The sequence below is a fragment of the Saccoglossus kowalevskii genome, chromosome 22 (assembly GCF_978046115.1).
Source record: "Saccoglossus kowalevskii chromosome 22, keSacKowa6.1, whole genome shotgun sequence".
Classification (NCBI taxonomy): Eukaryota; Metazoa; Hemichordata; class Enteropneusta; family Harrimaniidae; genus Saccoglossus; species Saccoglossus kowalevskii.
The window spans coordinates 8,223,182-8,250,824 of NC_140662.1; the positions used below are offsets into that span (position 1 = coordinate 8,223,182).

Below are 27,643 nucleotides of genomic sequence, written 5' to 3' on the forward strand. Positions count from 1 at the left end.
TTCGGGCACCGTGTATTCCTCAGACAAATTATGTTTAATTTTAATCATTAAAATCCATGTAAGATCATCTCAATTGATCAGTACAAATCAACGAAGCCCTGGCTGATTTATTTTTGTATTTGTATAAAATGAAATTAATTTCTATAGAACGTAAATTTCAATTTGCTAAAATCTTCGTCATAAGTATTATATATAGAAATTATTATATGTGAAAACACATGACCTGAAATAGTTAAATTAATGATTCTATTCTTTAATTATTTTTCAACCATTAATTTCACAGGTTTTCATGACACCACGAAACATATACTATGCTCTATGCAGACAGGTAAACAAAAAGAATTTACCAAAACCGATCAGAAAATCGCTCCAGCTTCTAAGCGCCAGTTTACAGTGTATTGTGTGAAGATTAGAAAAATACAGCTGTGTGAAAATATATTTTGCGGGATATTGATGAAATATCCGGCCAGAATGGCAAAGATAAATATTTGTCATTTGGGCACATTTAAATGCATATATCATGTGGCGTTGTATACCCTGGATTCCCCTACAACTTCCATCAATTAATTATAGACAAATTCCCTGATATAAAATATAGCTTTATAGTGGAATATGTAAAATTGTCTATGGCAGGCCGAGTAGATGAATCGCTTATTGCACAGACAACATTTTTTTTGTAACCAGTCACACACATTAGTGATACATTTTTTACGCTTACAATTCGGCGGGCGCGGAAAATTATATTTTCATTTATTTCATTTTCGGCTCCTGTTCATTCGGCGGGTTCGCGAAACAAGGGATAATAAAAGTCTGGCCTTAATTGGACTACGTGGATAGGATTTTCTATTGGCTAAAACGAAAACTGTTTTATTTTTCGAAATGTGACAATAACTGATTTCATATAGTTAAATTAATGATTCCGTTCCATAATATTTTGCCAACCATTAACTATTCTGTCTCTACACACGTCATCAAAAATATTTACCACAACTTATCATAAAATCCACCACCTTCTAAACGCACTGATACCATTGTTTATGCTGGTCGTACACATGTTTAAAATAGCAATAAACAGTTTTTATTCCCTGGTTTTATGAAGAGCACTACAGTCTGTTTAGGGGATATTAAAACAATTCAGTGATGAAATTTAAATAAAAAAAACTGCAATTGGGAAAGGTGATATATTAGAAGTGATATTAGTAATGTTGTGTCATTTGTTTAATTGTTTTAAGTTAAGCATGTAAATATTACTGTGTCACAGTGTACGGCCTGCTTATTGCCAAAGATAGGGCACCCAGAAAACGCGCACTGAACAGGGTGTTCTTTCACTGCTAGAGACATACACAAAAAATATCAAGTTGAAGTTCCGGGCTTCAATGCCTCTCAAAGTAATTACAAGAAAAAAAGCACAGAAAGCACAATGAATGAATTCACTAAAGGGGGCTGATGTATGGAGAGTTTCACTCACCTCGTGTAGATAGGGGACGTGTGTGTTCCAAATTAGTTGTACCATTGTGTTGCCGTGATCAAGTACTATCACTTGCTCATGAGTCATTTATGGCAGGTCGTCTTGGTGCTAAGAAGATACATATAGATAAGCAACTCAGTTCTATTGGCCTGGGATGCAGGATGATGTTATTAGGTATTGCAGGTCAAAAACAGGTATGACCTGTAAATTACCTTTATGATTTTATGACAGTTATTACATGGCAATGCACACCGTTTCTTCCCATGACTTCTTGCACACTCCCATTTGCAGGGTTTGAGGTAATGTGACAAAAACAGAGAATACAAGATGCTGACACACTGAATAAACGACAAAGTAAATATATACTGTGAGGTTGGATTAAAGCTACTCTCATAAACTGTACCTAATGGTCAAGCTTCACATTACGACACGACACTCTTTTCGGGCACCGTGTATTCCTCAGACAAATTATGTCTAATTTTAATCATTAAAATCCATGTAAGATCATCTCAATTGATCAGTACAAATCAACGAAGCCCTGGCTGATTTATTTTTGTATTTGTATAAAATGAAATTAATTTCTATAGAACGTAAATTTCAATTTGCTAAAATCTTCGTCATAAGTATTATATATAGAAATTATTATGTGTGAAAACACATGACCTGAAATAGTTAAATTAATGATTCTATTCTTTAATTATTTTTCAACCATTAATTTCACAGGTTTTTATGACACCACGAAACATATACTATGCTCTATGCAGACCGGTAAACAAAAAGAATTTACCAAAACCGATCAGAAAATCGCTCCAGCTTCTAAGCGCCAGTTTACAGTGTATTGTGTGAAGATTAGAAAAATACAGCTGTGTGAAAATATATTTTGCGGGATATTGATGAAATATCCGGCCAGATTGGCAAAGATAAATATTTGTCATTTGGGCACATTTAAATGCATATATCATGTGGCGTTGTATACCCTGGATTCTCCTACAACTTCCATCAATTAATTATAGACAAATTCCCTGATATAAAATATAGCTTTATAGTGGAATATGTAAAATTATCTATGGCAGGCCGAGTAGATGAATCGCTTATTGCACAGACAACATTTTTTTTTGTAACCAGTCACACACATTAGTGATACATTTTTTACGCTTACAAGTCGGCGGGCGCGAGAAATTATATTTTTTATTTATTTCATTTTCGGCTCCTGTTCATTCGGCGGGTTCGAGAAACAAGGGACAATAAAAGTCTGGCCTTAATTGGACTACGTGGATATAATTTTCTATTAGACTGGATACTAGAACAAGAACTGTCTGAGCGAAAGCAAGGGGCCGACGAATCCGTAGAAGATTACGCGGCAAATATCAAGTCGCGTTGTGCCCGACTTCGTAAAACGCCCGAAGAACAATTACGTTATTTTCGCGCCGGGTTACGGAATGACATCAAGAGTCAGGTGATTGTCCATCAACCTCAAACCATTGATGAAGCGAGACGAAGAGCCAGACTGAGTGAGATAGCTTGTCAGATGCAGGAAGGCGAGAAAAAAAAGAATGGCGCAGATCTATCAGCGATTGAATTCAGCGTGGAAAGGTTAGCACAGAAAACTGAACAATTATTACAACAACATCGACCGCAGTACGTATACAGCCCGCAGCAGTTCCAGGGACCAGAGAGTCAGGTTGGTTCAAACCTAACTTACCAAGGTAGACAATTCAATACAATTCCGGTATGTGGCGTTTGTAATAAGCAGGGTCATTCAGCAGCCGGCTGTTACAGCCGTGGAAATTATTTCAGTGGAAATTGTTATAATTGTGGCAAAAGAGGTCATAGGGCAAGGGAGTGTCGAAGGGAAGCACAAAAAGGGAATTCGAAAGATATAATTTGTTATAGTTGTGGGGCGAAAGGCCATATTGCTAAAAATTGTGATAACGAAAAACAAGGGGGTAATTTAAACCCAAAAAGTCTATTTTAGTAAGGGCGGAGAATAGACTGACTAGCCATAAGAAAAGAATGGTAGACAGCCCTCTTTTGTGTTCAGTATCAACCGATATCTATAGAAATAATGTAATTAAAGTAAAATTAGATAATGATTATGTATGGGCATTGGTAGACACGGGAGCTGAGATTTCAGTTATTTCAAGAAGTTTCATACGAAACTTTCCAAACTTGAGAAATCGTAAAATATATCCCCCCCTTCGAAGTTCAGCACGTACTGTGAACGGTCAAATAGTTCCGCTCAGGGGTCGAATCTATGTTAGGGCAGAAATAGCGGGTCAGAAAGTGACTATTCCTTTCCACATTGTCGACTATACAAAAAGTAATGTGATAATTGGAGCAGACTTTCTAGCGGAACATAAAGCAGTTATTGATTTCTCATCCCGAAAGTTTCATTTGAGACCGAAGTCGCCAATATGGACACAAAATAGTATTACAATTCCTCCCAAGACACAGCAAATTATGACTTGTAAAACTCGATATCATTATCCAAACGGAATAATTGCAGAAAATAAGTGCGTGAATAATTTATCTAAGTACGGGTTATTGACTGCAAAAGGCATTTTTGAAATACATAAGAATAAAGTGCCAATTAGAGTAATGAATCCGTTAGACACAGAAATTCAAATTCCTCGAGGCATTAAAGTTGGAATGATACAATGTTTGACCCCGGATACTGGCATAATTAACGTCGGCTCAGAGGGGGAGCACTTAAGTTTGAATGAGTTCAAGTACGATGATCACCCTAGTGAAACAGTAAACCCTTTCAATATTGACATGGCGAGGGCAGATTTAAACTCTGAACAAAAAGAAAGGTTAAGGAAATTCCTAAATATGAATGGAGATATATTTGCCGAAATTGCAGGACACATGGGTCACACAAAATTAATCCAACATAGAATAAGATTAGTAGGCGACCCCGACCCAATTAGTTGTCGGCCATACAGGGTCACTCCTCAAAAAAGATCGGAGATTGAAAAACAAATTAATGATATGTTATCTGAAGATATAATTTCACCTTCTGTTTCGGAATGGAGTTTTCCGGTTGTCTTGGTTACGAAACCTGGGGGTGCTTATCGATTCTGTGTCGACTATAGGAAGTTGAATGCAATCACAAAATTAGAGCCATACCCGTTACCCTTAATAGTAGATTGTTTTGACTCTTTAGGAATAGCCAAACCCAAATATTTTTCGACGCTTGATCTAAAAAGTGGATATTTCCAATTAGACCTACACCCAGATAGTCGTGAACTCACTACATTTACGACCCATGCTGGGAATTATCAATTTAACCGATGTCCGATGGGAGTCGCTGGGAGTGGACATTCATTTCAACGGCTCATGAATATTGTGCTTAGGGGATTGAATTGGAAAAGTTGTTTAGTTTATCTAGATGATATAATCGTATTTTCCGATACTTTTGAGAAACATTTGGGGGACCTGAATCAAATATTCCAAAGGTTAAGAAAGGCTAACTTAAAACTGAAGTTATCAAAATGTAATTTTGCGTGTAGAGAGGTTAATTATTTAGATCACGTGATAAGTAAGGATGGTATCAGAGCAGATCCAGAAAAATGTGCAGCCATAAGGGATTTCCCCGTTCCACGTGATGTAAGAAGTTTGAGAGGATTCTTAGGTATTTGTAATTATTATAAAAAGTTAGTGTTCCAATATGCGAAAATAGCCAGGCCTTTGAATGCAATGACTAGCAAAAATATTGCGTTTGAATGGACGGAAGAATGTCAACAGGCATTCGAACAGCTGAAAGAAGCGCTAACAAATCCGCCTATATTGGCATACCCCGATTTTGAGAAGCCATTTATATTAAGTTGCGACGCCTCTGGCCAAGCCATCGGTTTTATTTTATCGCAAATACAAGACGGACGTGAGAGAGTTATTGCGTATGGCGGGCGGGCGTTGACCCCGGCAGAGCGTAATTATCCTATAACACAATTAGAGGCTTTGGCCGTAGTGGTAGGAATTAAATACTTCGACCCGTATTTAAGGCACGCAAAGTTCAAGGTAATAACAGATCACTCAAGTTTAAAGTATATATTTGGGTTAGTAAGACCTAAGGGCCGAATCGGAAGGTGGGTCATTGCCCTACAACAGTATGATTTTGAAGTTGTACATAGGCCCGGTAAGGTTCACCAAAACGCGGATGCATTGTCTAGACGTACCTATGAGGGGCCCCAAACGATCACAGAATTAGAGGAGGACGATGATTTGATTGGAATAGTATCCTTAGTGACTGATAAAGTCCAACCGGAAATTAATAATGAAGGAACAGTAGACGTATATTGTGAAGAAAATGTAGTCGGTGGAACGCCTGCAGAAACAGGCTGGTGTAATGTTAGCGAAATGCAACGAGCCGACCCAGAGATAAGCCAAATAATAGATTATTTAATAAACGGGACCCTACCGCCTGAACCGCGCAAGGCACGAATATTAGCATATACTAGAGACGAATATGTTATGGAGAATGGAAAATTATATCACCTCTGGTTCCCCAAGGGTAAATTTAGTAAAGAACAGGATTGCGTAAAACAGTTAGTCATTCCGCATAAATTAAGAAATCGCGTTTTAGAACAATTTCACAATGAAGTAACGGCAGGTCATTTTGGGTTTGCAAGAACTTATGCTTCAATCAGGCAGCGTTATTATTGGCCAAAGATGGCTTCTGAAATCCATAGTTGGGTGTCTACGTGTGTAGATTGCGCCACTAGGAAATCTCCTAAACTACGCTCCAAGGCCCCCTTGATACCGTTAAAAATAGAAGCCCCTTGGCATAGGGTCGGAGTTGATTTTATTGGGCCCATGCATAAAACTCGGGCGGGAAATCGGTATATTATTGTGTTTACTGATTATTTTACGAAATGGGCCGAGGCGTTCGCGACGGAAAACATGAATGCTCGAACAACAGCTAGGATTCTATTTGATGAAATTATATGCAGGTACGGAGCACCAAGATGTCTCTTGTCAGACAGGGGTCAAAATTTCTTGTCGGAAGTAATCAAAGCGACCTGCCAAATGTTTGGAATCAGAAAAGCAAACACGACGCCATATAATCCACAATGTAACGCGAATACGGAACGTTTTAATCAAACATTAATTCAAATATTAAGTATGTTTTGCGACTCTAGACAGGAAGATTGGGATGTATTTATACCGGCCGCGTTATTTGCGTATAGAGTAACTAAACAGGAAACGATTCAAGAAACACCGTTTTACTTAACATATGGGAGACGGGCGACGTTGCCAATAGACACAGTGTTATTAGAACCAGAACAAGAGAATAAAGTACCCCGAGATTATGCGGAATTACTGAAGGAAAAATTAAAGGTTGCCCATGAGACTGCTTTAAAATGCATTGAGGCTAATCAAGAAAAAATGAAATATTATTTTGACAGAAGAGCGAAAGAAAGTACGTTCCAAGTTGGGGATATTGTTTATTTGTACACGCCTAAAGCAACATCGGGATTGAGTAAAAAACTAGAACATCGGTGGCACGGCCCATATCGCACGTTCGAAAAAGTATCTCCCGTGAACTTTCGATTGCAACGCGTATGCGATGGGAAAATATTTAAAAATATAGTTCATGTAAACAGACTGAAACGCGGAGCTTTACGCGAAGAACAAAATGAAGGAGATATATTTGAGGAAGCCCCTGAGTTTGAAATCGTGAATGCTGATGAGAGGGGTACGGAAATGCAAAGTGAACCCCCGTCCACTCAAACGGAAATTCCTGGAGAAAATGTTCCTAATTTAGATGATATACCCGAAGGAGAAAATGATTCGGTAGGGCCCAGAGACACAGAGATGAATAGTAAGAATAGCGGATATTTTGGTATCGAAAAGATTATTAAGGGTAGGCTAAAGAACGGCAGAAAAGAGTATCTTATTAAATGGGTGGGGTACCCAAAAGATCAAAATTCTTGGGAATGTTATGAGAATTTAAACGAACAGGCGAGATTATTTTTAGAAGACCATCCGATACCCCTTATGGGATCGACAAGAGCGAATAAAAGAAGGCGGGAAAAGTTGATTAATGGTTTAGAAGTATATTAAAAAGAGATTAGTGTGTGACAAGACGAGTGTTATTTAGGCCCTGGGACGCACATCATTTCATTACTAACGACAAAACTTAACGAATTCATTCATACGAGACCATTTCTCAAGGAGCGTGGAAAGAATCCATGATAAAGCCTAAGTTTAAATTACATGGAAGTGTTATGTCCGCACTATAGCTACGTACGGGTTTGGTGTTGGGGGTCACACTTTCATGAAGACGCCGGGCGGTGACGCCATGGACAATTTGATGAGAACATAGGAAACGCTTTAGGTGGGTACTTAATTCTACCATTCGACCACGCAAATTGAGAATTGGCCACGAATTTTTCATTTATCATGTGTCATACCCCTTTCTTTTCATTTCATTACTAATTTATAGTGCGTCTCCCGAGAAATTGATGTCAAGATGAGAATAGCGTTGATATTTATTAGTGTATTACTGGTCGTACGATGGAAACCGTCTGTGCAGATGAGAGATTATGTTCTGCGCCCCAATTATGGAGTATTGTTTGAACGGGTAGCAAACATCGATAACAGCCTAACGTACTGGCATCATACGTTCGCAATACCTTATTTAGATATTCCTATGATGAGTGTGAATGAGTCATTATGTTCGAATGAAACAGTTCACCTCATTCCGAAGTTTTGTGAGGAATACGGGGAAACTTTGAAGTTAGTCGAACAACAGAATAAGTTCTATATGTATCATATTTCGAGAGATGAACGAGCGATTCGAGTGTTATTTCCAAAGATAGAGAAAAGGAAGTTGGGAAATGAACGGCAGAAGAGGGGATTATTAGACTTTGTAGGGAAGGTATCGAAATCTTTATTCGGAACGGCCACGTCGAACGACGTAAATATTTTGAGACGGCATGTAGCGGCATTGGAAAGTTCCACCGAGGTTATGACAGATCAAATTGTTGCGTACGAAGATGATTTAAACTCATATGTTTTCACAACGAATAAAAGAATAGGGAATGCTCTGAATGGGATTAAGGAAAATCATGAGGCCATTTATTCGATCGTATCTGATTTATCGCAATGGAGAAAGCGCTTGAACAGAATGGAACTAAATCAAGAGGCGTTAGAAAAAGAATTAAATTATGAACGGCGATCCACACATTTAATGTTTCGATATGCTATTCAACGCCTACAAGCGTTACAGTTACTTGAAAGGGAGACACAACGTAGGGTGAGTTCGATTGACGTGTTATTACAAGAAAGGTTACCTTTGCAGTTGATAGGACCGAGAGTGTTAGGGGATGCTTTAAGGGCAGTGCGAAAGAAACTACGAAAGAAATATCCTAATTTTGATATAGCATACACGAATTTGAATTATTATTACCATAATGCGAGAGTGACATTTCGGCGTACAGACAATAATGTGTACATAAAGGTTGGAATCCCCATTACTATAAAAAAACGACATATTCGAAGTGTATAAAGTGATAGTCATGCCTATGCCCCTCCCTTATGATTTAGGTGATAAACCTCAGCATTTCGACAATAATACAGCAAAGAACGGGCGCACGAAGGTAACGTCAGTTGCAGAGTATTTTGGGGTTAATGAAGATGAAACTTACTACGTTGAAATGAGTGCAGACCAAATTTCGTCTTGTACTGGTCTGACAGTAAAAGATTGTCCCTCTGTGATTACCATGATAAATATGCGTAAGTCGTCGTGTACGAAGGCCTTGTTCTATGATAATAAAGAGGAAATTCGTAACACATGTAAAATAGATTTAATACTCAACCCAGTATACGACCCTAAGATTCTCGAAATCGGACAGGGGAATATTTTGGTAAATAGCAATGATACTAAATGGTTAATAGCATGCGGGGATAAAAGCCCTGAGCCTATTGAAGGTTGTACAATGTGTATAATTAAATTGCCCTGTGGATGCGCTATAAAATCCGACAATCTCTATGTATCGCCATTGTTAACCAGTTGCACAGAAGACGAGGCCCCCACGTTTCTGCATCCGGTAAATTTGCCATTCTTAATACCCTTTTATGACCCAGATGATTTGACAGAAATTACGGGGGAATCGATGTATGAAAACCCGTGGCGAGTACAACTCCCTAACATCACCATTAACAGAGGGAATTTCGAGGAAATTGTACGTTCTGATGCACGTTTGGTGGTAGATTTAAACAGAACGGCAGATTTATTAAGAAAAAATAAACCAATTTATTATTCAAAAGTAGACAAATTATTTAGCGACATTACGGATGAAACCCCTGCCTTACCGTTTTTGGAAGTCAAAACTATTACTATAATTGAAACCATTCTGGCTATTATAAGCACAGGGTCACTGATTTTGTCAGTATATACAGTTTGTAAGGTGAGAACTTTGAGCATATTGATTGCAACCCTTCCCAGGGCCCGGGCTAAAACGTTATATTTGCCAGTAGACGAGTTAATTACGGACCACCCCTTGCGAGATTTGAAGAGTTCCATGATCCAACTTCGAAATGAAACGTTAATTCTGATTTTAATGTGTTCAGGATTCTTATTAATATTGGCGGTTATTCGATTGTGCAAGTGTTATCGTAATCGCTCTATAATGTATCGTGCACCTAAATTGCCCCGTACTAAGTTAATTTTAGAGATATCCAATGACAAGCTGTATGTCTTGGTAAATGTTATGACCCTGTACGTGTCTCCGAGCCATTTGGCCTTTGCAAAGCGACCCGTGATCGAGAATTTAACAGTTGAACGTGGTATAATTTCGTCCGTGTTGAATATCGAATGGGGTGATTTAAAATACAAATTTCATGGTGTAGAACGTGTAATTCCTTTGCCCAAAGCCGTTAAGATACCAAAGTGGAAAGATAGTAAGTGCATGGCTGTGGAAGGGGTAGGGAATCATTATAGATTATTGGTAGGTCTATCTGAAGTATATACCGAGATTCCCAGGGATATTATTAGTATGCAGTAGATAGGGAACCCAATACTGAATAATTGGGATAGCAAGTGAAGTGCTGGCACCTCTCCTTGATAGAGTAGGATATTCGAAAATATAACCAATGTATTTAACTTCATAATCTTTTTATTTAAATATATATAACTATTGTATTTTAGAATCATAACAGTAGTGTTTAAATTTATAGCTTTTTATTTGAATTTATAATTACCATATGTAATCATTGTATTTACTCATTTGAAACTATGTATTTTGTTATATTAGAGTGTATTTTACTTGCTTAACAATTGTTGATGTATTTGAGGTGTGAAATATAAATGTGATGACATCCTTGGTATTGGAACGGTATGTTCGGAGAACATGCAGAATGTAAAACAGGGGGTTGTATCATGATTTATATTTCAGTCAGTTTGACAGTGGTTGTCATGACATATACTGATAAAGGTTAATGACAAGACCAGATGGCGAGCTGGTCGAAATCAACCAAAAACATCTTATGACTCTGCAGTTTTTAAGATACAAGACAGTAGCTGTAATTCTAAACCAATGTTGTTTGCGAGTTTAAAAAAGGTAGTATCTTGGTGGAATGTTAGTGCGAGATTATTACCCCATCAATATTAGTTAGCGTTGACAATGTATAGAAATGTTTTCTCTAGACAGCTTGACGAGTAATTAATTGATTATGATGTGTAAAACTTTCATGTGATTGGTTGTTTGTTGGAAGGAAAGGCCTTGGAGTCTCTTATACTGATTGTAATTGGTTAAGGAGTGACAAGAAATAAAGAGTGATTTAATGCTGTCTCGAGTGAAAACGAGGGACTTGGCAGAGAATCGTTTCGGGAACATGAACGAAGCTTGTGTGTGTCTTTTGTCAGCCTAGCGTGGAAACGACCGAATCCCGGTTACCTAAGTGAAAGGTTTTAACCATCAAATATACCTATCACAGTACCATTGTGTTGCCGTGATCAAGTACTATCACTTGCTCATGAGTCATTTATGGCAGGTCGTCTTGGTGCTAAGAAGATACATATAGATAAGCAACTCAGTTCTATTGGCCTGGGATGCAGGATGATGTTATTAGGTATTGCAGGTCAAAAACAGGTATGACCTGTAAATTACCTTTATGATTTTATGACAGTTATTACATGGCAATGCACACCGTTTCTTCCCATGACTTCTTGCACACTCCCCTTTGCAGGGTTTGAGGTAATGTGACAAAAACAGAGAATACAAGATGCTGACACACTGAATAAACGACAAAGTGAATATATACTGTGAGGTTGGATTAAAGCTACTCTCATAAACTGTACCTAATGGTCAAGCTTCACATTACGACACGACACTCTTTTCGGGCACCGTGTATTCCTCAGACAAATTATGTTTAATTTTAATCATTAAAATCCATGTAAGATCATCTCAATTGATCAGTACAAATCAACGAAGCCCTGGCTGATTTATTTTTGTATTTGTATAAAATGAAATTAATTTCTATAGAACGTAAATTTCAATTTGCTAAAATCTTCGTCATAAGTATTATATATAGAAATTATTATATGTGAAAACACATGACCTGAAATAGTTAAATTAATGATTCTATTCTTTAATTATTTTTCAACCATTAATTTCACAGGTTTTCATGACACCACGAAACATATACTATGCTCTATGCAGACCGGTAAACAAAAAGAATTTACCAAAACCGATCAGAAAATCGCTCCAGCTTCTGAGCGCCAGTTTACAGTGTATTGTGTGAAGATTAGAAAAATACAGCTGTGTGAAAATATATTTTGCGGGATATTGATGAAATATCCGGCCAGAATGGCAAAGATAAATATTTGTCATTTGGGCACATTTAAATGCATATATCATGTGGCGTTGTATACCCTGGATTCTCCTACAACTTCCATCAATTAATTATAGACAAATTCCCTGATATAAAATATAGCTTTATAGTGGAATATGTAAAATTATCTATGGCAGGCCGAGTAGATGAATCGCTTATTGCACAGACAACATTTTTTGTAACCAGTCACACACATTAGTGATACATTTTTTACGCTTACAAGTCGGCGGGCGCGAGAAATTATATTTTTTATTTATTTCATTTTCGGCTCCTGTTCATTCGGCGGGTTCGCGAAACAAGGGATAATAAAAGTCTGGCCTTAATTGGACTACGTGAATATAATTTTCTATTGGCTAAAACGAAAACTGTTTTATTTTTCGAAATGTGACAATAACTGATTTCATATAGTTAAATTAATGATTCCGTTCCATAATATTTTGCCAACCATTAACTATTCTGTCTCTACACACGTCATGAAAAATATTTACCACAACTTATCATAAAATCCACCACCTTCTAAACGCACTGATACCATTGTTTATGCTGGTCGTACACATGTTTAAAATAGCAGTAAACAGTTTTTATTCCCTGGTTTTATGAAGAGCACTACAGTCTGTTTAGGGGATATTAAAACAATTCAGTGATGAAATTTAAATAAAAAAAAATGCAATTGGAAAAGGTGATATATTAGAAGTAATATTAGTAATGTTGTGTCATTTGTTTAATTGTTTTAAGTTAAGCATGTAAATATTACTGTGTCACAGTGTACGGTCTGCTTATTGCCAAAGATAGGGCACCCAGGAAACGCGCACTGAACAGGGTGTTCTTTCACTGCTAGAGATATACACAAAAAATATCAAGTTGAAGCTCCTGGCTTCAATGCCTCTCAAAGTAATTATAAGAACAAAAACACACACACATTAGTGATACGGGAATCGAATAGTTTCAGGTCATTGTGTTATTTACTGGATTGTGCTTTTGATTAATATCTGATTCCGATACTAGGCCTAGCACACAGTGAAGCGGTATGGCAGCGTTTATTTAGATATGTATTGTGGTAGTTAAATTGCATGATGTAATCATGTAATTGGTATATATAAATGTAATTAACGCCCGATCTGAATGCGAACAAAAAACGACTATGTGGTCATACTCATATAATTTTACAATTTAAGCTAGTCCAAGTAGAAGCAGTTGCACTTGTGTGCACTTTATTTTCACTGTTATCTTTTGAACACCAACATTTTCTCAGTTTTCTGCTTACAGACAAATAACAAATCGTCCATGAATTATATAATTGTGTGTATTAAAGAGAAATTGAATGTCCTGTTTTGCTTGTATTAGGTACCAATTTACACCATACAAAGATATATTATCTACTGTAATGTCCACTATCAAAGCTCAAAAACTACTGTGATGTCATCTTCTCTAATATGAATACTCGCTTACCTATCAAAATCATGAACTGTGAATTTGCTAATTCATAATATCATTCATGAAATCGAACGTTAAGTCTAATTAAATAATAAAATGTAAGTGAGTGTACGTGCTACAAGCGTAGTATGTACAAGAGATATAACTACATAAGTTGGGTAAGGAATTTAATGTTTTGAAGTTGACTTTCTTCTTCACATGTGCTGGTGGCGACGTGTAACATGGTGGTATTAATGTCAGACATAATTCCCATACCTGTAGGGCCGGAAGTTCGAACACACAGCAGTAGGACTGCTACCACGAATTACACGGTCTTCAATAAAGTTGCAATAGTAGTCAATCCTTATTAACACAGACAGTTCGAACGAGTTCACGTTTGACAGCGAATGTGCAAGTTTTAAGTGTGGCAAATTAAAAATCGGGCGGTTGCTCAGATTAGAAATTGGAGTGGAGATCTTGAGAACGATGGGAGCGGTGATAGTTCGAGATCCGTCTATTTCGGGATAATTGGATTCGCTTAAAATGTGCTACAGTAGGGTAGTATTGTTCTTAATTTCCTCATTTCTGATATCAATGCAAGAAATTTAAAAAAAAAATCTAAAACGACCAAATAAAATATTTTTGTGAAAACAAACCATTACAGTAGCACATTTTAAGCGAATCCAATTGTGTTGGTTTGAAGTGTGAACGTTGCTACATCGAATGCAAGTATTTGTGGGCCGGTATCGGGTTTAATATTGAGTTTGCCGGCCAGATGTCGCGTGATGAACGAACGTGTAGTGCCTTCGTCAAACAATATAGTCGCGTTTATTGAATCCGAGTTCATGAAAACTTTGCAACTGAGGTTTTTTGCAGAACTGGCTCATTCTGATAATCGCGTGGAGTATATTCAGTTCTCGTAAAGTTGACGTGTGTTTGAGTCGATGAGGTTGTATTAAATCGCGTACTATGGTATGCACGTCAAGTCATTGCCAGGGGTTTCGGGTCCGTTGTACATAGCAAGGTTTGGTGTTTCCGCCCACATCGAAGACAAGTAATTCTCGATTTACAATCAGAAACATGGTGGTTTTCAAGGCAATTAGAACAAAGTCTGGCCTGTTTGACTATGTCTTGTCGCTTGTTATATTCAGTTACCAGTATACAATCATTGTACAGTACGTGCATAATTTCGGTTTCTTTGCCGGAGTCGATCAGGCAGTTTCTGATCGCATTTCACAATCGAGTTCTTCGATTGAAAAACCGGCTTGTAGAGCTTCTATTTCTCTGAGAAGTGCTCGTAGTAGTTCGGCAAAATCCCGCTTTTTATCTCCATATTCTCGTGACATTTGCCTGGCAGTTTCTCTAATATGATGGGTACCAATAAATCCCATAAGACGCTTCTGTTTTCCCCAGTAATTCGGGACCACGTATATTTGTTTCCCAATCGTCGTAAAATCTTCTGAGGCTGTTGTGTTCGGTTTTGCCAGATCCCAAAATATCTTCATATGTGCATTAGTTATTTTGTGAGGTTGACAATATCGTTTCCCCAGCAGGTCGAGAACATGTTTATGATTGATGTGCGTTAAAGGCAAACCATCAATCGTGCGCGCGGCTTCACCAGTAAAGTGAGCGCAGAGGTACTGAAATTTTTGTACATTTCCAAGCCGTGTATCTTTGTTGACGGCCGAACTAAAAACGTCATTAAAACTCACCCATTTTCGTGTATCGCCGTTGAACGCAGGTGGATGTACTGTCGGCAAGTCAACAGTCGTAACAGCAGGAACTTGATTCACAGTATCAACTGCGAAACTGGTTTAACGTTGGTTGTGTCGGTCACGACGGATGTATGTTTCTCCATAAATCTGCATATCTTGAACTTTCTAATGAATATTTCATCAAAATAAACATCTGCTTCCAATATCATGCCTCCTAGGTCATCGTCTCCCGCACTGGCTATAGTATATGCATCAAGCCACTTGAGTGCGTCGTATTTTTTCGGCTAACCTCTCCCTATAAATAATGAGATTCTCCAACTCATCGTTTTTTTTCGACATCGAATGATGAGATGATTGCTGTTATCTTTTCACGATGTGCTGTCCGCGTTCCCTACTAGTACTCGTACAAGGCTAACGACAGTCAATTGAATAGCTAAAGTACAGGCGAGTAAATTTCATAGTAATAGAAGGCGATTGGTAGGTAAAGCTTATCGTGATAGGACAGTTACGATACAAGAAAAAAATGATAGGCCGAAATTAACTAGCGATTTGATAACTGTTTTTATCCAGAATCAGAGCGTACCATTGGGCTCGAAAATAGTTTGCAACAATGTCCTCTCAACGAAGTTGTTAAAATTCCTTGATAAAAATGTGTTGGTAATCTCGAATTTCATATTATTATACTTACTATTTTATCAATGATTTGGTCATATTATTTTCATTTTGTTTCATTGATTTTAAATAAAATTGTCAGTGTGTGGGCATTAGCACATGCGCATTGAATACTGTTTTGTATTGCCACACCCACTGCATATGAACAGACTTCTATAAAAGACATGTTTATTTTCGCCAACTCTCAATTCCCCAGTTGCTGTTGTTGGCGAGTCCACCTCTGCATGTAAGTATGGTATTATTGAACGTTTTTCTCATACATGTTGTGCATGTTTCACCTGTACAATATAATTCTGCATTACGGAATATGATTGTCCATGCTGTAATGTCCTATATGTGGAGTCACTGTCTGCTCGCTTGGTATGGACTCGCTTGTTTTTGTTAACCGACTCCATTTCAGTGTGCCCAATTCGGGTACACGTCGTAATCATTAAAACTCACTTATTTTCGTGTATCGCCGTTGAACGCAGGTGGATGAACTGTTGGCAAGTTAACAGTCGTAACTAGCGGGAACTTGATTCACAGTAACAACTGCGAAACTGGTTTAACGTTGGTTGTGTCGGTCACGACGGATGTATGTTTCTCCATAAATCTGCATATCTTGAACTTTCTAATGAATATGTCATCAAAATAAACATCTGCTTCCAATATCATGTCTCCTAGGTCATCGTCTCCCGCACTGGCTATAGTATATGCATCAAGCCACTTGAGTGCGTCGTATTTTCCGGCTAACCTCTCCCTATAAATAATGAGATTCTCCAACTCATCGTTTTTTTTCGACATCGAATGATGAGATGATTGCTGTTATCTTTTCACGATGTGCTGTCCGCGTTCCCTACTAGTACTCGTACAAGGCTAACGACAGTCAATTGAATAGCTCAAGTACAGGCGAGTAAATTTCATAGTAATAGAAGGCGATTGGTAGGTAAAGCTTATCGTGATAGGACAGTTACGATACAAGAAAAAAATGATAGGCCGAAATTAACTAGCGATTTGATAACTGTTTTTATCCAGAATCAGAGCGTACCATTGGGCTCGAAAATAGTTTGCAACAATGTCCTCTCAACGAAGTTGTTAAAATTCCTTGATAAAAATGTGTTGGTAATCTCGAATTTCATATTATTATACTTACTATTTTACCAATGATTTGGTCATATTATTTTCATTTTGTTTCATTGATTTTAAATAAAATTGTCAGTGTGTGGGCATTAGCACATGCGCATTGAATACTGTTTTGTATTGCCACACCCACTGCATATGAACAGACTTTTATAAAAGACATGTTTATTTTCGCCAACTCTCAATTCCCCAGTTGCTGTTGTTGGCGAGTCCAACTCTGCATGTAAGTATGGTATTATTGAACGTTTTTCTCATACATGTTGTGCATGTTTCACCTGTACAATATAATTCTGCATTACGGAATATGATTGTCCATGCTGTAATGTCCTATATGTGGAGTCACTGTCTGCTCGCTTGGTATGGACTCGCTTGTTTTTGTTAACCGACTCCATTTCAGTGTGCCCAATTCGGGTACACGTCGTAATCATTAAAACTCACTTATTTTCGTGTATCGCCGTTGAACGCAGGTGGATGAACTGTCGGCAAGTTAACAGTCGTAACTAGCGGGAACTTGATTCACAGTATCAACTGCGAGACTGGTTTCACGTTGGTTGTGTCGGTCAGCCACGACAAGTGTACATTTCTCTACGAATCTTTATATCTTGAACTTTCTAGTGAATATGTCATCGAAATAATCATCTGCTTTCAATATCACGTCTCCTAGGTCATCGTCTTCATCACTGGCTATAGTATGTACATCAAGCCCCTTGAGTACGTCGTATTTTTTCGGCTAACCTCTCCCTATAAATGATGAGATTCTCCAACTCATCGTTTTTTTTCGACATCGAATGATGAGATGATTGCTGTTATCTTTTCACGATGTGCTGTCCGCGTTCCCTACCATTTTTGGGAGACTGCATTTGTATTTGCGATCCTGTAGTCATCCTGGTCTCGGTACTAACAATGTGTGGGTTAGGGTTCTGTATGAATAAACAGGCTAGAGACAACAGCTGGGTTGACCAAGCACACTTTATTGCTACTAGTACTCGTACAAGGCTAACGACAGTCAATTGAATAGCTCAAGTACAGGCGAGTAAATTTCATAGTAATAGAAGGCGATTGGTAGGTAAAGCATATCATGATAGGACAGTTACGATAAAAAGAATGTACAAGAATGTTGACTAAAGTTGTGATTGCAAATTAGTTAACTTTCTATAATTGCATCGCATTTAAGTTAGAACAGCATATTTGGCGCACAATGTGGTTTGGTGTTTTTTTCTAATAATGATTTCTATAATGCGATTCACTGAAAACTCCGTGACACTTGGCTGTTTTTTTCTAATAATGATTTCTATAATGCGATTCACTGAAAACTCCGTGACACTTGGCTGTTTTTTTCTAATAATGATTTCTATAATGCGATTCACTGAAAACTCCGTGACACTTGGCTGTTTTTTTCTAATAATGATTTCTATAATGCGATTCACTGAAAACTCCGTGACACTTGGCTGTTTTTTTCTAATAATGATTTCTATAATGCGATTCACTGAAAACTCCGTGACACTTGGCTGTTTTTTTCTAATAATAATTTCTATAATGCGATTCACTGAAAACTCCGTGACACTTGGCTGTTTTTTTCTAATAATGATTTCTATAATGCAATTCACTGAAAACTCCGTGACACTTGGCTGTTTTTTTCTAATAATGATTTCTATAATGCAATTCACTGAAAACTCCGTGACACTTGGCTGTTTTTGTTGTGGATTATCTTGAAATTTATTGCTTCTCTAAAATGTTTTTTCTTTTTCCTTTTTTTCTTTGCCAACAATGAAATAGGAAGCACGTAGTTTGACGTGATCAATAAAGCAAGTTCAAACTGGAAATTTATATTTATTGTGTTAAAACCTCAAGCAACCCGATGCGTTCTTCCGTCGAAAACATGACCCGATTTAACACAAGCACATTTGCACGTAAAGCTTCTTTAAAAATCATAGTAACCAGTTAACAAATCCAAGAAAGTTGAATTTGCCTTGACAATTAGTATGTGGCATACTTACATTGTTTTTGTTCAACCACATATATTACTTTAAAACATCCTAATTTGTTTCGTCTATATTTATTGTATTTATGACAGATTGTGTTCAGATTTCGTAGCTTTATGAAAGTGGTCACGATGGCAAAGCTTCAAACAATGTATTCCTTACTCGTAGTGTTGGTGATGTTTATTCGTGCTATTCACTCGGTAAGTGACTAATGATTCTTAGAAACTCGTGTGTTTGTGCTATATTTTGTATTGTGATACGTATATCAATATTGTTTCAGGCTGAATCACCTGAGGATGCACAAACGGTTAAAACCGAAGAAGTAATCAAAGCAAAACGTGAACGTGAGTACAAACACATTTCAATAACTCAGTCTATAATGTTATTTAGAATGCATTACTGATATTAGAAATAATGTGAACAGCGACAGGCAAGTAAAATATAATAATTTTTCCATTGACAAATCTAGTTTACTTGATATACTTATTCAAATTATATGCTCCAATATACAAGCTTAAGTTTACGGAGTATCCTTTTTTCATAACTCAAGCCGGATTGTGTACTAACGACTGTGTGTACCATAATGATGGTTTTTGTGATGATGGTGGTGACACGACTATATTCAGTTTATGTATCTATGGCACAGATTGTGCAGACTGTGGAGAGAGACGTGGTTAGTCTTGAATATATGATTATTGCTCGTTCATAGTAATATACAATCACTTACAAACAGATCATTCTATTTGTCGGTTGCAAAACGTATTAATGTGAGTGCACAAATCTCACAATAACAATAGTAATTATTCTACTGTAACTTTTCCTGTATAGAATGCAATAACGAATACATATGAAATCAAATATAATAATTTTTCCACTGACAGAAAAAGTTTCTTGATATATTTATTTAAATAATATGCTCCAATATACACGCTTAAGTTTACGGGAGTGTGCTTTTTTCATAGTGGGCCAGGCAATATGTACTGACGACTGCTATCGCACTGATGATGGTGTGTGTGATGATGGTGGTGATGGATCTCAGAACAGTGATTGTGACTACGGCACAGATTGTGCAGACTGTGGAATAAGAACTAATACTAGTAAGTCTTAAATATATGATTATTGCTCATTCATCGTAATTATCAAAAAAATACAATTGTATAACACATACAAACAGATCATTTTATGTGCCAGTTGCAAAAATTATTAATGTGCGTGCACAAATCTCACAACAACAATAGTAATTGATTTACTGTAACTTTTTCCTGTATAGAATGCAATAACGAATACATATGGAATCAAATATAATAATTTCTCCATTGACAATACTAGTTTTCTTGGTATACCTATTTAAATAATATGCTCCAATATACAACCATAAGTTTATGGGTGAGTGTTTTTGCTTTCCTAGATTTCCTATTTCAAGTCGAATTGTGTACTGAGACCTGTGATTTCTCACACGATGATTACTGTGATGATGGTGGTGATGATGAAAATGACATCGGTGTTTGTGACTATGGCACAGATTGTACAGACTGTGGAATAAGAACTGTTAGTGGTAAGTCTTATATATATGATTATCGCTCATTCATCGTAATTATCACAAATATACAATATGGCCATGTTGTCGTATTTACTGTTGCGATAATTAAGTGAATACAATTTGGATAACAAAAACATGCTATTGTTCTGTCAAGGCTGTTATAATATTTAATGCTTAGTAAAAGTCCAGTTTAACAACAACAGACATGAATTGAATTTGAATAAATTAATATTAATCTTTATTGTTTTGAACGCTTGTGGAGCGTCTTGTTGAAATTTTAAAAATAATATACCATGCATAATATTTTGTTTTGTTTGTTTTTTGTTGAAAGGTCGATGAGCAAAACGGTCAGCAAAGGAATCGAAAAATGGAATGTAGGAGAAAGAAAGCATAATAAAAAAAGAATTAAAAACCGTTAAATGTTCATGTTATATTTTCATGTTAAAGTAGTTTAGTTGGAATAAGAGTATAAGGGTATAACAGTTCATCATTAAAGAAAACCAACAAATAAATAGTATTGTTATAATTGTATGTGTAATAATTGATCTCAAACTACAACAGATGACTTTCTGCGACTGAAATGAGAATGTTATAGTCAATAAAATGATGGCAAGTGAAGTATGCGTATTATTTCGTGAGTAGTTGTTCTTGATGACATGATAAACCAATTAATTTAAATATTCACGCCGTTTTCACTAACTCGATAGGTTTCAGGCTATAACTGATAGTTTGGCAGATACATGGTAAAATGATGTGCATACTTTATAAAATATATGCGTTTAAGGTAGAGATGCAGCTTGGGAGACTATATTTCTAATTGTCTCTAATTACTGTAATTACATGAGTAAAATATACTTTTTACCCATCAAGTTATATATCATTTGAAAGAGCTTTATTTAAACTTTTGAGTTATGGTTTACAATAATGTACTATGATACCATATTAAGTGGTGTGGATTTTGGGCTAAAATCATGCATTTTAGGTGAAAGTGCACTAAAAACTATTTAACGTTTGAATGCATACCCTGATTTTGATTTAAAAACACTTATTTAAAACTTCTGTTTACTAGGAACATAATGGCTTATTTATTAGTGTTTCCATTGAAAAGTGTTAAAACAGTGCTCTTTGAAACATTCACATTTTATAAATCGTTCACAATTAACAAAGCCGCTATTTGGCAGCTCAATTGTTTCTGTTCCAGTGAAGACAGTGAAACCATACGAAGCCATTTACTTAGGATAGACCTGAATAATCACCCCTGAAAATTTCATTGAAAACAATTGTAAAAATGAAACTGAGATAATGGCCATTTTGTAGAAAAAAGTGATAAAACAAATCATTCGCTTCATATGTGTAAAAGAAACTCATAGAAATACACCATACACCGAAATTTGCTGATGTTAAATCGTCAAGTCAAAAAATAGAATAAAAATATTCACTATTCGAGGGAAACGGACGAAAAATCGTCCGCGAAGTCACAACCTTGCGTGAAAACTGTCATGGCGTCGTGTTATCAATCCACTGAGGGAGGGGTACAATGGATTACGTAAAGCCGATGCGATTCTCATACAGTTATATAAACATAGCGATCGCCATTCGATGGGTTGAGTCTAAATTTACCTTCCCTCAAACCTTTAAAAAATACTTTGTATGACGCAGTTTCCGCGTTCCCAGTGAAATGGACCGTGGGAAGTTAGACGACCAGGTTGAAATGGGTCGTAATATTTTGCTACACAACGGCTATTCGCAGTTTTTACTACTCAATCACCCAAACGCCGGTGAAACAATTTCGAAATGAAGTCACATTGGAAGGGGAACTATTGTAAATCGAGGCAGGTTTCATTCAACTACAGACGCGACGGGTCGATGGAAATTAAACGAACCATGGCCTCTGGAACTACCTCATTCATAGAGTGTCTTTGTACCAGAAGTCGCCGATCACGGCCATACAACGTACTTTGCGACATCGCTACTGGTGCATGATAGCTGACAAGGGGGTTTCCGATTAAGGTAACCAAGATGGCATCGCAGAGTGCATGCTTTTTCCGTGATGTTAAAAAACAGCATCTCGTTGCCGATTTTTCGATAATTTCCAGGGTATTTTTTTATTTTTAATTAACCGAACATTTTACGTTTGTGTATTTTGACACTGAAAAGTTAGTTATCGATGATAGCAACAGCAGTGTTGGGTGTCAATTGCGTCGCAATTCTATCAGCACGGTGATCGTTACAGCGAAACGAAAAATGTTTACTTCAGTGTTGACATACCGTTGGAGTAATATGTGTAGAAACCTTTTATTAGTTTCTCCCACAATGTCTAAAAGCTTGAAATCTATGCACCAAGAAAACAAAAGAAATTGTGGTGTGTTTTTTTTTGCGCGCGAAATTAAATCGCCCTATCGGGACCTCCGCCTACATGAAAATAAATGAAAAATCAAATTATTTAAGAATGAAATAGTTTACTTATCATTTACAACTGTATGTTTTGTTTCATTACTCTTGTCTGCTGATTGCGCTTGAGTTAGTAAACAGGGAGCCAGGACAGGAAGTCACACACCGCTGCTCCGTAACTGGGGCCAGCAATCATTTGCATATTACATCAACAGTGATTTGTCAATCAAAGAAAAGCGCAAACAAACTTTTGGGACTTTTAATCACATAAGCGTGCCTTGGTTCCCTATATTTTAAAATTTATTTTTGAGTATGTTCCAACATTGACAATGCTTCGAAAATTTGACACTATTTACCCGAGACTGTATAGGTAAGAAAAAGCCAAAAAAAATTCACTCTGATTGCCCACGAACCTGCATCTCTACCTTAAATGGTGTGTGTTTCAAATGTGTTTATTCTATATTGAAACGATGTGCGTGTTTAAAATGGCGTGCGCATTTTAACGTGACGTGCCTATTGTACATATTGTGTGTGTGTTTGATTGATACGAGTATTGAGAAACGGTGAGTGCTTTTTCATTAAATGGTGTGTAATTTAGAAGTTGTTTATTGCCTCGGAATGAAAAATCGGTTGTGAGAACAAACGCGTGCATTAATCTATTTATCCCTATGAACTATCTTTGAATTTCGGTGTGTGTGTGTGTGTGTGTGCGTGCATGGTAAAAACGTTGTGACGACTTCAATTTAAGTTTACGCGGACTGGTGATGACAGGACCTACATTGTGACGACCCTCAGTATTTTCATAATTTATATTAATATTTAAGTTTGCGAAGCTTAGGTTTAGATTTGCAAACATTTCTATTTTCAGTCACTGGATATTATACTTTTATATAATTAAACTTAATTAACACACAATTCTACATTGTATTGCATTTTAATCAAGTTTAATTAAACACCAATTAAAACGCTACCCTAAACAGGAACGTTTTAATCGAATTCATATCGCAACTTTATTAAAAGTTAATTCAATCATATTAAAAGTTAATCCAATGTGTGTCGTTACAACGTCTGCAAGACGTGTATGTGTATGGGGGGGGGGGGTGTTTGTGTGTGTATGTGTTAACAAATCATTAATCTATTCACGCCTATAGGGGCGCTGTATCTAGAAGTCGTCATTTTTCCTCACCACAATGAAATATGATAAAGTAAGTATATCTCCAACACGACCGTTCAGCTTCAATAATCATGCTACGTGCCAACTACTGCAAAATTCCTGATAAGGCAAGGCCGAATAAATGAATCTTTATTGGGAAATAAAATCATGGACCCACAATCCCATGAGGCTCAGCGTCTTTTTATTCTTTATTACAACTCATATACTACCATAAATTATTCTGAGGTTTAAGTTTGCGATATATCGCATGAAATATTGTTTCCGCGACAATACAGAATTTAAATAGGCCTGTTATAAGTGTTGCATTTCATTACAAAACTCTATATGTGTGTGATAACAAAACTGCTAACTTGTCAATTGTAATTAATGCAAAATACAAGCTGAGAGTATTAACCTAAAGAAATGCAAACATGTTTGATGTAATATGAACCCAGTCGTCTGATAGCAAATGTCACTTGTAATTCATGGCTAACATTATCAACAAAGGGCAATATTTCATTTTACATCTTTATAAAAATGCAGCAACATACGTTTTTCACTGAAGCTAGCAAATCCATGTGTTTTTAATCAATTTTTGTTTACACTAAACTATTCATTGTATGAGCTTTTGCTCTGTATTGTAAACTGTTGTAATTTATGTCTGTAGACCAACATCTGTTAACTACCATGGTTAACTGCTTGAACACTGGTTTAGTGGACTAAAATATTTATGTGTTTAAAAATGGGTTGGTTGACAATACTATAATATACATGTTTCTGTTTTGCACTGAGACTGCTGATTTAATGTTGTAGTTCAGTGTGTGAAAAAACAATGTTTTATTTGAGATTTGACAGTCACCCGTGACACGACGTGGCGGAGCGTACTCAGGTCACCCAACGTAGCTAAGTGGAATCTTGGTTTTTATAGCACCATACTGTCACACGCAACGTAATATTACCGTAATTGGTGTAGTACAGGTGTGATTGTTCAAATACCAAAATGGCAACAGTAACATAAAGACATCCCTGGCGGCGATGATAACATACGAACACGGAGTCAACAGATGTGGTTTCAACCGGATGCTGATATTATTATACTCTGCAAACATCAAGTACAATAACGCGGCAAAACTCCACTACTCCAATAACTAGATACTTAAACTCCAATACAATTCAACGAGATCTCTGATCTGATCCAGTGCTGAACAACTCCCCTATATATACCCACACTGCCTATAAATAGACCATTACATCAGCATACATAATGAGTCTGGAACTTACTACAAATTTCTAGAATGTTCCATTACCTTCTATTGCCTCCTACAGTGTTCAATTAACTATTCAACCATTTTCTAAAAAAAAATCTAGAATATTCCACCCAGACACAGTACAGTTCTAGAACATTCTCAGTGACACGGAAGTGGTAAATAAGTCGTATGCGACACATACCAGCAAAATGTGTGCAGAGAACAAAAAAACAAACACTGTGAAAACCATCATTGCCACCTAATGGTGTGAACTAGTCACGTGACATTAGAACAGCGAAACGAGACGGCCAGCCTTAGGATATCAAAATATCCGATTATGCATTCATGTTTGTCAGATAATCTTTGCTTCATATATGATTACAGTACTACTACTAGTAGTAGTGATCGGGAAACCGACCAAAACTTGAAGTGAAAATCAACGTGATATACATAAAGTGTGTCACCCCACAAAGCTGACTTGAAGCCGGGTACACCAGCACCTATGGGTCTTCTCAACTGTGACCACCTTACCAGTGAAAACACTACCAATACAACAGACTGATCCAGGAATATGAATACAAATGGGATATTAACTTGTAGCAGACTACAAGCGTACTTCTAAGCAAACAGCAAGCTCGTCATTATGCACAGTACATAGCGCATCGCATATAGGCCACTTATTGATAAAAACCTGTAATTTATTACTCATTTTGAAAAAGTCAAATTCGGCTTTTAACCTTGAAATGAAGCGCTGCTTAAAGATTTCAAGTGGTTCGATCACGCCGTTCTCTTGGCGTTTGTTGCGCCTACTAATGTGAATCGAAATCTTAGCAGTACAGGCAATATAATTAAATAAGCTACGTGCTTGACGAGATACGAATAAACCAGATCTACCAGGAGGCAATTAAATAAACCACCACACAGGTATGTCAGCATCGGATACAACAAGATTTTTTATTATTGTTTTGATACAGTTGTACAATAACAGGACAATCAAGAAATATATGACGTAAGGAGTCGTTGTCCCCGCAAAGTGGGCACGTGTTCGATTGCGAAAAATTGGCATGAACCAGAAATCTGCAAGTAGTGTATACTCCATGTACAATGCGCCACTGTAAGTCCCCTTCTAACTTAGTAACCGGGGAAGCATAGCAAGCTTTGAAGTTCGGTTTATCTTCGTCCGAGAGATTCAAGATTTCCCGCCACACTATGTCACATTCATCCGGATGCCGTTTAATATGAAGCAATGTAATCATGTATTTATACACTGTCCCTTTTTCTAGTTTATATAGGGGCAAGTTTATTTCATTAGAATAATGAAGTTGGTAGCAGTCATTCCAGGGTTGGGGTGATTTAATCTCGTTACTGTTCAGGTAAGTGTTCATTGTTACTTTCCATTTTTCAGGAATACTTTGATGTAATGATTTTAAATGGAGATGTCGTGTGTGTTCCGATCAGATATTAAGTTTGTTGTATATCTCCGTACTCGAAGACAATGCTTTACTCTGTTTATCGACTAGGTCGTGTATCTTGGTGATCCCGGCCGCCGGGAAAAATTTCATCAAAACAGTCTCATTGAAGGTAGGAAGACAAGTGGTAATGTTATATTAGTTGCAAGCAGACGCTTGGTGAGCATCAAATTGCCTACTTTACTGAAATAGTAATCTGTGAATTTGAAACTGGGATGATCATAATCACTATACAAATATCTTTGAATATATTGAACATGATTAGCATTATTACGAGATTGTAGGTGAATCAAATTGTGTCCTCCGTTCTCAAGTGGCAGATAGAGCGTCTCAGCAGTTATCCAGTGACGACCTTGCCACAAGAACTCAATAAATAATGACTGGATATAACTTATCGTTTCAGAGGGAGGAGCAAGACTGATGAGCCGGTGTAAAAGTTGTGATGAAACAAGTTGATTTACGACGAGAACACGCCCTCTACAGGACATTCCTGCGGCGAATTTAGACCAGAAGGTGATTTTGCCTTCAACTTTTTGTACTAGTTTTGGCCAGTTTTTGTCCTCGTATTTCGTGTTACCCAGATATACGCCAATCAATTTTAGTCCCACATTATTCCATTTAATACCTAGTGGCGA

At 37.0% G+C, this 27,643-nt stretch overlaps 2 protein-coding genes across 3 annotated transcripts; both read left to right on the plus strand.

Annotated features, from left to right (window-relative positions):
* The first annotated feature begins 578 nt into the window (after positions 1 to 578).
* On the plus strand, positions 579 to 11,313 carry LOC146728652 (uncharacterized). Of its 2 annotated transcripts, none has more exons than XM_085496081.1 (2): positions 579 to 3,149; positions 7,917 to 11,313. In XM_085496081.1, exons 1-2 carry the CDS (start codon positions 2,997 to 2,999, stop codon positions 8,979 to 8,981), a joined length of 1,218 nt encoding a protein of 405 aa, XP_085352207.1. In that variant the 5' UTR covers positions 579 to 2,996; the 3' UTR covers positions 8,982 to 11,313. The 2 variants fall into 2 exon arrangements, with proteins under 2 accessions (XP_085352207.1, XP_085352208.1); XM_085496082.1 differs by lacking the exon at positions 579 to 3,149 and adding an exon at positions 7,676 to 7,808.
* Positions 11,314 to 16,263: 4,950 nt separating this feature from the next.
* LOC100378660 (uncharacterized) lies at positions 16,264 to 21,274 on the plus strand. Its single transcript, XM_085496053.1, has 7 exons — positions 16,264 to 16,333; positions 19,301 to 19,408; positions 19,489 to 19,552; positions 19,759 to 19,881; positions 20,171 to 20,305; positions 20,617 to 20,763; positions 21,080 to 21,274. The coding sequence occupies exons 2-7, from the start codon at positions 19,325 to 19,327 to the stop codon at positions 21,085 to 21,087; spliced, it is 561 nt and encodes a 186-aa protein (XP_085352179.1). The 5' UTR covers positions 16,264 to 16,333; positions 19,301 to 19,324; the 3' UTR covers positions 21,088 to 21,274.
* The last annotated feature ends 6,369 nt before the right edge of the window (positions 21,275 to 27,643 follow it).